General features: G+C 49.4%; 5 protein-coding genes and 1 non-coding gene across 6 annotated transcripts; 2 read left to right on the forward strand and 4 right to left on the reverse strand.

Moving 5' to 3' along the window:
- Positions 1–2,221: 2,221 nt before the first annotated feature.
- On the reverse strand, positions 2,222–3,227 carry UHO2_00852 (uncharacterized protein; the record flags this gene model as incomplete). Its single annotated transcript, XM_041553320.1, has 2 exons — positions 2,222–2,692; positions 3,153–3,227. The coding sequence occupies 2 exons, from the start codon at positions 3,225–3,227 to the stop codon at positions 2,222–2,224; spliced, it is 546 nt and encodes a 181-aa protein (XP_041409254.1).
- Positions 3,228–3,946: 719 nt separating this feature from the next.
- tRNA-Gly(GCC) lies at positions 3,947–4,053 on the reverse strand. The gene has a single exon. It is a non-coding gene; the product is annotated as a tRNA-Gly (tRNA).
- A 452-nt stretch (positions 4,054–4,505) lies between these two features.
- On the reverse strand, positions 4,506–5,702 carry UHO2_00853 (uncharacterized protein; the record flags this gene model as incomplete). The annotated part of the gene is made up of 1 exon (XM_041553321.1): positions 4,506–5,702. One exon carries the CDS (start codon positions 5,700–5,702, stop codon positions 4,506–4,508), a length of 1,197 nt encoding a protein of 398 aa, XP_041409255.1.
- Positions 5,703–7,483: 1,781 nt separating this feature from the next.
- Positions 7,484–8,519, forward strand: UHO2_00854 (uncharacterized protein; the record flags this gene model as incomplete). Its single annotated transcript, XM_041553322.1, has 4 exons — positions 7,484–7,588; positions 7,859–7,997; positions 8,095–8,238; positions 8,410–8,519. 4 exons carry the CDS (start codon positions 7,484–7,486, stop codon positions 8,517–8,519), a joined length of 498 nt encoding a protein of 165 aa, XP_041409256.1.
- Positions 8,520–8,991: 472 nt separating this feature from the next.
- UHO2_00855 (uncharacterized protein) lies at positions 8,992–9,669 on the reverse strand (the record flags this gene model as incomplete). The annotated part of the gene is made up of 3 exons (XM_041553323.1): positions 8,992–9,099; positions 9,297–9,368; positions 9,454–9,669. 3 exons carry the CDS (start codon positions 9,667–9,669, stop codon positions 8,992–8,994), a joined length of 396 nt encoding a protein of 131 aa, XP_041409257.1.
- A 580-nt stretch (positions 9,670–10,249) lies between these two features.
- UHO2_00856 (uncharacterized protein) lies at positions 10,250–12,232 on the forward strand (the record flags this gene model as incomplete). Its single annotated transcript, XM_041553324.1, has 1 exon — positions 10,250–12,232. One exon carries the CDS (start codon positions 10,250–10,252, stop codon positions 12,230–12,232), a length of 1,983 nt encoding a protein of 660 aa, XP_041409258.1.
- Between the last annotated feature and the right edge of the window lie 3 nt (positions 12,233–12,235).

Consider the following 12,235-nt stretch of genomic DNA (forward strand, 5'->3'; position numbering starts at 1 on the left):
ATCAGAACTGTAGGCAGTGTTCCTCTCAAACACCTGCAGTCCAGTTACATCACTGTAGGCAGTGTTGCTCAACACCTGCAGTCCAGTCAGTTATTGTAGGCAGTGCCCATCACCTGCAGTCCAGTAACTCCTGTCATCTGTAGGTGATAGGCATATCACAGTCTAGGCAATGTCAAAGAGCATTAAGCAACAGTACTATGAACACTTGTGCTGTTTAGGAGAGTGTAACACTCTCACCCCAGGTAGTCATGGATGTGCTGTGCAACCTCTGAACAGAGTGTTCAAGGTGGTCAGCCGAAACCTACCAGAACGAAGCTGTCTGGTTACTTTCAGTCAAAACATACTGAGTAGACCTTACTCAATTGATCTCACCAAAATCAATTGGAAACACCCAATCTGGTTTCAGGCGCATGACCGCTTACATCCGGGTCCAAATCCATGATTTGCTTGCCTTTTAATTTGTCCATGATTGCTCTGGACTTGTCTCAACCTGGGTGTCCAAGACACTCATCCATAACCACTGTTTGGAAATCTTTGGCTCATTCTTAATATGCTCGAACTCCTCATTGACACCATCAAATAATGGTGTTGTTGTGGTCATTGCACTCTCTTGCCATGTGTCACCTTGGAACTCCAATAGTCCTTGCTCGCAATTCTTTGCAACTTTAAGTGTCATGCCATTTGCTAAATAGATTTGTCTGCTGGTAGTATCCAGGATTACTTGTGCTCCCTCATCCATTAATGAATTTGTTGACAGGAGGTTAACATTGAGATGCTTGACATGTAATACATTTTGTAGGGGTATGTCCCCATAATCTGTTGATATGCTAACAACTCCTATAGCTGTCACCTCCAGAACCTCATTCCCAGCAGTGATTATGCACTTTTGACAGGTTCTTGGATGGGTGAGCATGCTATAGGTGTTCACCATGTGATAGCTCGCCCCCGAGTCCAAAATACAATGAGCTGTCTGTCATAGGAGCCGGATGCGCAGGAAGCAGGAAGAAGTTGAAGTCATATGAAGAGGAGCACAGAAATCGCAGGATTGGGCTAAATGAGAGCTTAAGGAAGAGTTCACTGAGATCAGTAGTAGAAACAAACCTATGGCATAACTTGTCAGGATCAGCAGGAACGAGTTCATTACTACAGAGTTCAGCAGGAATAGTAGTATCATGCTCACTACAGAAGATCTCACAGGAATTGGTTTGAGAGAGGCCTCTATTGCTGATAGGACAGGGAGGACAACCAACAAGGGAGAGGTAGCCACCAGATGAAGTAGGGGCCTGACACGATGATGAAGTTGGTGCAAGCAGATGGGTGCCAACAACAGGAGGGAGATGAAGGGGTGTGAGTCACCACCCAGATGAAGTGGGAATGGCTCCTGGTTATGATGAAGTGGCATGAGGACTGGCCATCCACAGGGTGCAAGGGAAGCGGAGCCAGAGAGCAGCATCACACAGAGGATGGGAAGGATAGGAAGGACGAGTAGGAGGAGCAGAGTTGAGGAGACCCCTGATGAGGAGCAGTGTTGAAGAGGCCTCCCAGAGTAGGAGCAGCATCACAGGTGATGTTGCAGGAGTGGGTATATAACCATGCCCCTCGGCATAACAAGTGAGTGGATCTCCATCCACTCTACACCATACATAACTAGTTATCACTTCACATAAGTATACATTAGTTCCAGTCAGCAAAGTCGCAATCAAGTAGATTGCTTCCATCATAGCACATGTGTTGTATCACTGCTCACTGACATCCAAAGGCAGTTCATAGCAAACCAGTGGTCCAGATAGCAATAGAACTGAAGGCAGTTGTCCACTGCAGTCCAGGGATCACCTCAAGCACTCAGTTGACACACTGGACACTTGTGTTAGCACCACCAATCATATCACTCACACCAGACCTTGGTGTAGTCACAATACATTCATCATTATTGATCATGCTGAGCTACCTTTGGATGGAGTGTCCACAGCAGTCAGTTGAAACCTGCAATAGCAAAACCACTACTACATCTTTGGGTAAGAAAAGTGATAGAGACACTTCTACTACATATCTCAACAAGAACAGTAATACATCAAGCATTGTCACAAATCTCAACAGGATTTGTAATAGACATGTTTCTATTACAGATATCAGGTTTTGGGCATGCGACCTCTGACACTGTCTCTCTTGGGTCCGGGGGTTCCTGCCAATTTGGTGTGAGGGTGAGGGAGCACCATGCTTCCTATTTGAATTTAGCAAAAGGAGAGTCCTTGGGAATGGTGACTGAGGCATCACAATGCCTGATTCCATGTCCTGTCTGTTTGCATACCCAGCATTGGATTTGTTGTGATCTGCTTGTGTTCTTTGGACTTGCATTGTTGTTGCCCATTTTGGTCTCCTCTGCCTGTCTGTCTTGATTGTCACTACCAGCAATCCTGGTGCTGGCCTGTTGAGGATCAATCTTTTGCATGGGGATACTTTCAACAGCAGTCTGATGGAATCTTAAAGCAATGGCAAGAGTAATGAAGTCAATTTGGTGGACAGTGGTGACTGTCTCTTTGTACACTGGGTGGCAGATTGTGCACTTTTGCAAAGCCAAGAACAATGTGTTGTTGGCAAATGGCTTTCCAAGGAGGCTGCTTTTGGTCTGAATGGACTGGATCTCCTGGATTAACTTCCTGGTGTTGGAATGGAACATCTTGATGTCACCCAGCTGTGAGATGAGTGCAAGTCTGTGGGATGTCTTGGTGGCTTTGTTTGTTAGCCTGTTTTCAATCTTTCTCCATACTTGATGAAAGGTAAGGTACTCTCTAATTATATCTAGGACAAGATAATTGATGTTGTGTTCCCCAGTAGTATCTATTGTTCTGCAGAGAGCATTGGTTAGGGTGTCATTGAGAGTGTGGCTCCATTTCAGGTGTTTCTTGTTGTATGCTCCCTCAAGTTGTTTCATAGCATGAGGTACAGATCAGAGGAATGACTTTACATGGGTGCTCCAGCTATAGTAGCTGTGCAATGTGAGCTTCAGTATGGGCTCAAGGAGCTTTGCTAAGGTGTGAAAGTTATATTGTTGTCACCACTGTCAAAGTTGGAGTCAGAGTCAGCTTCTTCATCAGCTTTGTTGTCAATAACCTCTAATCATTCTTGTTGATAGCTTTGTTATCAGCTCACACCTGGGTCATCTTGCCTTTCCTGCCTCCTTTGGTTCTTGCACTGGCACCAGCTTGAGGTTCAGCATCTTCTACCATGATTGTTGATGGGCTCCAATTAGCTCAGTTGATAGCTTCTTCAGACTCTTAATCAATTGAAGATGACAATTAGTATACACCATTAATGAGGCCACAATCAGGCTCCCTTAGCACAGTCATATGTCTTCTTGTAATGCTTAATATTTTGGTAGCCTGAATCTTAATGACAAACACACATATATACTCTATTGCTACCTTTGATCATGTCCAAGCCAGATGAGTCACCTCTTTTGTAACCCCCTGAGTTGCTGCTTTCTGCAATGCCCCTGAGCCATTGCTATGGTAATGTTCATGTGCCTTATTGTGTTCATTGCTTATGCATGCATTCGGTCCCTCAGTGTCTTGGCTATAGCTCGTGCATTCTTCTTGAGATGCCAACACATCTTCAACTGATGGCAACAAGGGAGGAAAGAGCAGTATCGAATGACTTTGCAGATGGTTTCTCATAGTGATGGTTGGTCCGCATTGGGCCCTTCGCCGCATCACTATCACGGTGCAAACAAGTAACCAGATGAAACACCGATCATCAAGCTCTTTCTACATTTTCTATCACGTTATTAATTGGCCGATCATGGATGCAGCCACAGCGGAGAGCAATATGAGAGAGGTTGTGAGCAGGAATGTCGAGAAGATCACGCATGCTTCGTTGTACGATGTCAACGAAAAGATGGGGGAAAAAACTCTGTCAAATGCAGGCCAGTAAAAAGGAATAAAAGAAATGCATTGACGGGGACTCGAACCCCGGTCGAGTCGAATCGAGTGGATTAAACACCTGTTTGGTGTATGAGACTGGCAACGACTCATGATACCCCTACACTATCAATGCGACGGTGCCTGGAATCGGCCGTAGAAGATATACATTAGAAATAAGTACAATCCAAGCATGAACTGGCCCGTTCCGACGACTTCGTCGCTTGTCTGCCCTTCATAGCGTCGACCCAGCACCCTCTGTGGTGGGTACGGGTCTTCAGATCAGCCCCTTTTATCTTTCCTTGCTCACCTGGCACACACAACGCATACAGGAAGCACAAGTCAATCGTAGAAGCAACAAGAACGCGCGACACACGGATCTCAGAAGATGATCAAGCAAAGCACACACAAATATCAAAGTACTCATGGGAGGTATCATAATCTCTATTGAGAGCGTACATGGCGGTCAACAACAGGAAGGAGTGGCTGCTAGCAAAATGTAAGGGAAATGTTTCCTACTTGCGAGCCCAATACATGAAACTTGCTTCTTCTTCATCGTTACATTATATCTTCAACTTTATCGCTCGTTTAAGCCTTGTTTGCGAAACCGACACTGTTGTTGTCAGTGTCAAAGATAGCAACGACGTTCTGCAAGAACGAGTCACCGGTAATCCAAGCGTTCAAGCCCAAGTCGGAACCAGCGACGGACAAGACACACTTGCCGCTGTTGGTGGTACCGAACGAAGTAGTGGCGGCACTGAGAGTCTTGGTGTAGCTGCCATACCTGAAGGTGACCTTGGGAGGCGAGTTGCAGTTGTAGTAAGCATAAATGCTACCGTCCTGCTGGAAAGTGGGCAAGCCGAGGGTCTGGAAGAGAGTCCGAGCCTGGCTTGTGGGGGCAACGATGATGGTTGTGCCGGTGTCAACGATCGAGTCGATGCGCTGGCCGTTGACAGAGGCGGGGACCTGCCAGAAGCCCTGGTTGGAGTCAATGTTGACGTAGACAGGGGTGGATGAGTACTTGGCGGAGTCGGTGCCACCGAGGAAGAGCGAAGAGCCAGAGGTTCGGAGATCGAACTGGAACTTGCCCGAGGTGACGGCACCAGCCTGCTTAAGGCGGTAGAAGTAAGGAAGGTACTTGGAGCCAAAAGCAGCGAGCTGAGGAAGAGCCATACCCGAGATACCGGAGGAACCCTCAGAGGCGTCGATGAAGGTGGTGGTGGAAGCACCGATAGCAGTGTTGGTAGCGCTCAAACCACCGATGTGAACAGTGTCAGTGTAGATGGTACCCTTAGCAGTGGTGCCGTCACCATAAGCAGTGCTGAACTGGTCACCGTTGGTGCGGGAAGTGGAAGAGGCAGAGGGTTTGAAGGTACCCTTGTTCACAAGAGTGTCGGAGGAACCAGTATCAAAGTCGATGGAAAAGCTTTGAGCAGGAGTACCGTAAGCCATGGTACCAGTCCAGAGCTCACCGCCCTCCTGGTCAGTGAGAGCGACGGAACCAGTGGCACGCTTCTTGAGCTCGGCAGGGAGGTCGCGCTTGAGAGGGTGGACCTTGCCGGTGTTCTTCTCAAAGTTGGCGAGATTCTTGGAGTACTTGGCGCGGAGGCTGCTCATGTGAGCGTTGACCTTGGACCAGTCGATCTGGTCGGTACCGGCGATCTTGAGGTTGGAACGCTTAGCGATGTCGATGTTGATACCACGCTCCTCCTTGTTAACTGGAGCCGCGATGGCGAATGCCGAACTGGCGATGAGACCAGCGACAAAAGAGAGCTTGAGCTGCATTTTGGTGGGAAGGTATAAGGGTGGGGGCTTTGGAAGGGGTTCTAGGAGGGTATCAAGGTCCGAAGAAGAGTAGGAATGCTATGTGAGGAGAGGAGAAGGGATGGGGATAGATGAGGATTCGATTCAGAAGTAGCATCTTTCAGGCTGCCTTTATAGTTATCGACAACATAACATCTTGCTGATACAAGAAAGTGTAGCCTGCAACACCGTCTCTGTAGTCTGCCCGTGTGTGGCAGCTGTCAAGCTCTGCTATCTCCCATCGAAGGTCCGAAAGCCTGGTAGCTTGTCGCTTGAGCCTCTCCTGCAGGCTTGCAAACGAACATTAGCTCCAATCACAGCACTCGGAAGTCAGTGCACCGAAGGAAAAGACCCTGTTGGAGCAAGCTTGAGCGTTAGAGCAGCAGCAAGGCCAGTGCTGTGCTTTGTCGCAGTGTTGGTGCGGCGATGGATGTATAGGCGAGGCGAGAGGAGAAGAAAGGTGAAAGGAATCGGCTTTCTTTCCCCAAAAGGCAACACGCGAGGCAAGGGAAGCAACAAGGGTAGGGTCTGAGAGGAACAACTGAGCTAGAGCTCGTCTCGGTTATCAAAAACCTGTGAGAAAGAAAGCGGTCATCCGAGGGTTGGAAGTAGAAAGGCCGCTTTCAATGGCGCCGATGCCGTCGGCGCACCTCATCTTGAGCGCTTCTCGATGCGCAGATTAGGTCGGAGTGTGAACTTCCTTACTTGGTTTGTTGTCTAGGTGGAGGTGTTGTCGGTAGATACTGATTTGCATGGTTCTCAGCGCAAGATACCGATGACACCCATCAAAGCCTAAGTTGCGCTTTTGCTCCCTCTAGTGTGGTCAGCACGGCTGATAAAGTGACCGTCAACACAGTCCTTGATCGATGTTTGATGCACTTTCCTGGACGTGTCGGAGTTAGTTGAAGATATGTCGGAAAATTTCCAGGGTTTATCCAGAATGCCGAGAGGGCCAAGGTGGTGCAAGCAAACACCGCTTATTCATGAGCTTCGTCCAGACACACGAAATGCATCAAGGTTGACATGACAATGGCTCAGGAGCTCTGCAGGAGAGACATTCGACTCACCTAAGAGAGACGATGTGAAGATATATATACTCATGTTGGTAACCTTAGTCTACTTGAATACAACAAGCTTTGCAGTTGCTACACACCTGGTCGAAGAGAGCCTGATCGCGACCTCAACGAAGTGGTGCATACATTTCAACTGAGTTGCAATCAACTCGAGCTAAAAGGCATCGCTGTCGTCGAAGCCCAACAATCTGCTGCAACTCTGTTGCAATCGTGTTCGTCCGTGGATGCTGCACCCTCGCGTTACAACTGATCCGCTCATTCGCTGTGATTGGTTGCTTCTCCGCCATCTGCCCTCGATGAGGTTGTCATCTGTTCTGCTCTCAGAGATGGTGATGATGGCGATAGCAAGCTGCACGATCAAGTCGAGAAACGGCTCACCATCTTCCGTTCGTTGCAACCTTGTTCCCCTCGGCTTGATCAACTGTCGCCCTTTGATGCCAATGTTGCCGCCCTCAGGCTCATTTGCTTTTCCATCCGCAGGTTGCTTCCTCTTTCACTCGCCAAGCTGATCTGAAGGCAAATCCTTAATCACAAACCCGTATCCCATGACAATGGGACGCTAATGTACCTTCTCACTCCGCTGCGCAAATTCGGAAGTGCACCTGCCGACCATGCACTCCATTGTATCATCATATCCCATCGTCTCAAGATAACCTAACCTTCCCTCATATCAGCATCTGCTGCGACGTCATGTTCACCTTCCAGCCGACGCCCACCAACATCCGCCGGCTGCAAGGCCGCTCGGATTGGCCATATCCGCAAGCCGTTAAAAGCGAAAGTATTGCGACGTTGAAAGTGTTTGCGTAGGATCACATCGCGTGCTTGGACTGTCGCCAACATTAGATCTGCAAAGCAGCTGACCCCTCAGAAAAGCCTTCTACTGCAGACATTTGAGAAACAAGGCTTAGAAACTGCAGCCGAGTCTGATATGGGCAAGAGACATTGTTTGTTCTGACAGGACGACCCTTGAGAACCGAGTGCTTCGCTGAACTAAACCGGGCATGTTACTCACCATGTTTCTCACCATGGTAAATGATCTTTCAGACCCTCTTCCACTGCCACGAGTGCATGACCAGCAACCGGCATGAACTTGGGCTCAAGTCTCAGATCTTCCAATCAGCTGCATCCGAGAATCATCCACCCTCTCCTGCCATGAATCTCGGTCCTTCTCCGTTCCATCAACCGATCATCGAGCACATCCTTTGTAACTCCGTCCCATCTACTCTATTAAAACCTTAATCTTGGTCGCCATACACCATCTCACGGCACCTGATCTCACCAAATCAAAGGCTATCATGCAGACCGGAAAAATGCCGAAGGCTGTTCGGCGGTGACGGCGGTTGCTTGCGGTATCACGTCTTCCGCCGGCCTTGCTTCCAAAGATGGAAGGTTGAGAAAAGAAACCCGTCCTCACAGCCGAGAGGGAGATAGGAAAAAGGACGCTAGTGCGTTATCAGCCGCTTCCCTTTCTCAACCGCGGTCAGCTCAGTTTTTATGGTCCCCACGAGTTACCTCGCTAGTCCACTGATACGGACCTCGCCGAGCATCACATAACTTTGGTAGAGACAGAGTTCTAAAAGCCTGAGCTTGAGTTCACTACCAGTGTCGATCGTGAGCAAAGAAGGGTGGAGAGATTGAGCGGCGGCAGGGTATCTCCAAATCCCGTATTCCGAACTCTCATCCTTCGCTTAACGCAGAGAACCGTCTCTTGCTGCTCGGATGGTAGAATTGATAGAAAACAGGCGAGTTCACACAGCGCTCAGAGACTCAGTTGCCGCGGCGATCAACGGTGTTATCATCTCTTTCTTACCCATCTGTCTTCCGAATGTGACCTTCCGACGGCGTCTCGGGGCTCAGTATCGCACTGTTCTATATCGAGCGTCACTCACTCTCATGTCCAAATAGCGAGATGGGAGTTGGTTGACCGAGTTGGAATGCTGACCCCAATCTCGGGGAACAGTCTTCCGTTCGGCTCTCAAGCTGTTGCTACTGACGCTGCTGCATTGTTCCTAAGCTAGTGAAATGCAGCCGATGCACACAGCTGATCATCGCATTCATGTCTCGGTTCGTATGCCAATTTTTCAACCACACTAGAGCTGCTAGATAAAGTGCATTGACGTTTCACTGGGTCGCAAACTAGAATGTCTGATTTGATTTGGATTGGTAGGCAATCGTCGATGCGATCGGGTGATGCACGCTTAGAGATTAGACTTGACAGCAGCAATGCACTCGATCTCGACACCAACGTCCTTGGGCAGACGTGCGACTTCAACAGCCGATCGGGCAGGCTTGTAAGGTGAGAAGCGCTGTACATTCCAACAAAGAGCAAAGTGGGATTTGCATCAGTGCCTCTTCTCTTGCCTCCACCATCATTGTACGAAGGTATGCTACTTACTCGCTCGTAAACTTCCTACAATCCCATCAAACACAAGTCAGCATCACAAGAAGGCATCGATACAGTCACTATCTTCTCTGCCTATCACCGGCATACTTGGGCTCGTAGGTGATCGGGACTCACGTTGATCTTAGCAAAGTTGTTCATATCCTTCATGAAGATGGTGCACTTGAGAATGTGCTATTACCCCGCCAAAATCCGAACGAATGCAAAGTCAGTATCCTTCTCTTGACAACGATGCTAGCTAAGGGAGGGTGCGACTTACCGAAGGCTCAGAACCAGCAGCCTTAACAACAGCAAAAAGGTTGTTCATAGCCTGTTCGGTCTGCTCCTCAATTCCACCCTCTACGAGCTTCATCTCAGTGGTGAAAGGGATACAACCGCTGACGTAGGCAACACCGTTGTGCACTACAGCCTGAGAGTAAGGTGCGACGGCACCGGGAGCTTCGTTGGTGTGAACGACTTTGTAAGGGGTGGTCATTTTCGTTGCTGCTACTACTGAGGTAGTGGATAAGGTTCGGGCGGTTGGAAGGCGGGTTAGCGATCGAGTTCCCGTAGTTATGAGGAGTCGTGATGATGAGGGGCGGATGATGCGGGCTGCGCAGTTTATCATCATCAGTGAGATGGATGGTGTTCCGCTGTGTTTTGTTCTTGTGTAGCTGATGATAGACTCACTGATTGTGCGATGGAGGTGGATGATGAAGTGGTGAAGTGGATTGTGGCTTGTGTGGTGTGTGCGGCTGGCTGACTTGAGAAGCAAGGTAGCGTCTGGAAGAAATGCGGCTTCTTGAGCGGGGAACAAAAAAGCGCACGGATCAACTCACACTTCATCGCAGATTCATTTCCCGATAGAGAGTAAATCGGAGATTTTGTGTTGGTGTGGAGAAATTCAAGGGTCCAACTTGCGTTTTGAGTTTGCCTTCTTCACGCGTGTTCATGACACAGAAAGTATGGACCCTGAACGCTTTCCTGCCAACACCATTCACTTTCTTCTTTCCCTTTGGGGACGGACGACATCATACTATTCCCCAGCATAATCAACACATTCTCAAGGGGACAAGATGTCATCCACACGAGTCTCGAAACGTCGTCGAACGTCACATCTTAGCGAAACCTCGCTCAGCCCTTCAGCCGGCACCAACACTCTGGCCTCCTCATGCTCCTTACCTGCACCTGCCACCACCGAACCCTCCTCCTCCTCCCAGCCCGATACTCTCCGCCGCTTCTTCTCATGGTGCGGCAAACAAAGGATCGCCATCGACCACCGTCTCGACCTCCGCTACACATCCTACAATCCCAACTCATGGTCCATCTCCATTCACGCCTCCACCTCAATTCCAGCCGACTCTGTCATCGTCACCATCCCCAAATCCGCCGTTCTCTCCCGCAAGACATCGGCTCTATCCCCCTTCCTCCACTCCGAATCCGAAAGATGGCTCAGCGACAACCCCGAAACAGTCGGCCTGGAACTCTCCCTCTGTCTCCTCTATGAACGACTCCTCCAATCCAAATCCCGTTTCTACCCCTTTCTCTCCATCCTTCCCCGTCTGCCCCTCCCCTTACCTTTCCTCCAACCCAACATCAATCCCTGGTTGAATGGCACCGAAACCCATCGAATCAACTCTCGCGCTGAAACGTCATACCATCTCTCCAACAACACCGGCTCCTGGGTGTGGGAGGGCCACGACTACGGGATGTGCAAAGCTAAAGCTCTCGACTATTTCCATGATGTTGGGGTTCCGGTGTTGAGGAAGAGTGGGTTGTGGGGGAAGAATGAGGCAGAACATTTGGATGGGTTGGAGGGGAAGTTCATGGCGTGCTATACGCATGTTAGCTCGAGGGACTTTATTGTAGATGCGTATCATGGGGTGGCGTTGGTTCCGGTAGCGGAGTTGTATAATCATGCTGAGGTGAACACAGTGCAGTTTGAGAGCGATCAGGATGTGTGTGAGTGCTGTGGGACGGCTTTGATTGGAGGTCATGATGAGGGGAAGTGTCGAGCTCGCAATAAGGAGGAGAAGAGCGAGGATGCTTCTTCGGATGGGGGCGAGGTGGAGGAAGATGAAGCTCGGTCGACAGCGGAAACTGAAGAAGATGAAAGCGAGGTGGAAGTGAAGGAGGAGGAGGATGACGAGGCAGAGCAAGAAGGCGAAGCACAGTCAGAGGAAGAAGACGACGAGGAATTTGAAATCGAAGACACTCTCGATCTACGCACTCTCACACCCCACTCAACCGGCGACGAGATCTACAACACCTACGGACCCCTCACCAACCCCCTCCTCCTCACTCGCTACGGCTTTTGTCTTGACACCGAGACCGATTTCGAACGCTATACCCTCGATCTTCGATTCGCCCGCGAGAGAAGATGTTATCTCGAAGCTTTCCTTTCCGATCCCACTTTCTTCTGCCCGAATGATGGCATGCCGGCGATTGTAGGGGTATTTGTTACAGTGCTTCGCTTCATCCGAAGTCGATTTCCACCTTGCGAAGAAGGAGAGGAAGAAGAAAGAGAGGAAGAAGAAGGAGAGGAAGGGGCCAGGGAACTGAAAGTTTTCGACAATCTACATCAGCTTGAATCGCTCCTCCCACTCTCCTCTTTCCCTCCCGCCCTATTCATCATCCTATCCCCTCTCATCCATCCACAACCAAACCAAGACGATGATCTGGTGGACAGAGACCAACTTCAACCGCTCTTCCTCATTTCTACGGGCCAAACAAGCATTCCACTATTCACCCTTACCTATCTGATGCATCATTTCCACAACTCCTCACCCCTAATAACCCCACCTCTCCCTACCGAGCTTGAGGTAGAGGACGCAAAAATGCAAGCAACCTTATCCACCCTGCACGCATTCTGGACTGCTCGATTGGAACATCTCCACATCCGCCGCAAGGTGGACGAAGCACTAGCGCTCTTACAACCCGACTCAAAGGAGGAGTACATCACAAAAGCATGCATTCAACAAGCGTATCAAGAGTATGTTTCACTCAAATCTGCTCTTGCCTCACTCGAAGAGCTTCTCATCGTTTCACCCTCTCCCTGATCA

The sequence above is a fragment of the Ustilago hordei genome (assembly GCF_900519145.1).
Source record: "Ustilago hordei strain Uho2 genome assembly, contig: UHO2_contig_02, whole genome shotgun sequence".
NCBI classification, from domain to species: domain Eukaryota; kingdom Fungi; phylum Basidiomycota; class Ustilaginomycetes; order Ustilaginales; family Ustilaginaceae; genus Ustilago; species Ustilago hordei.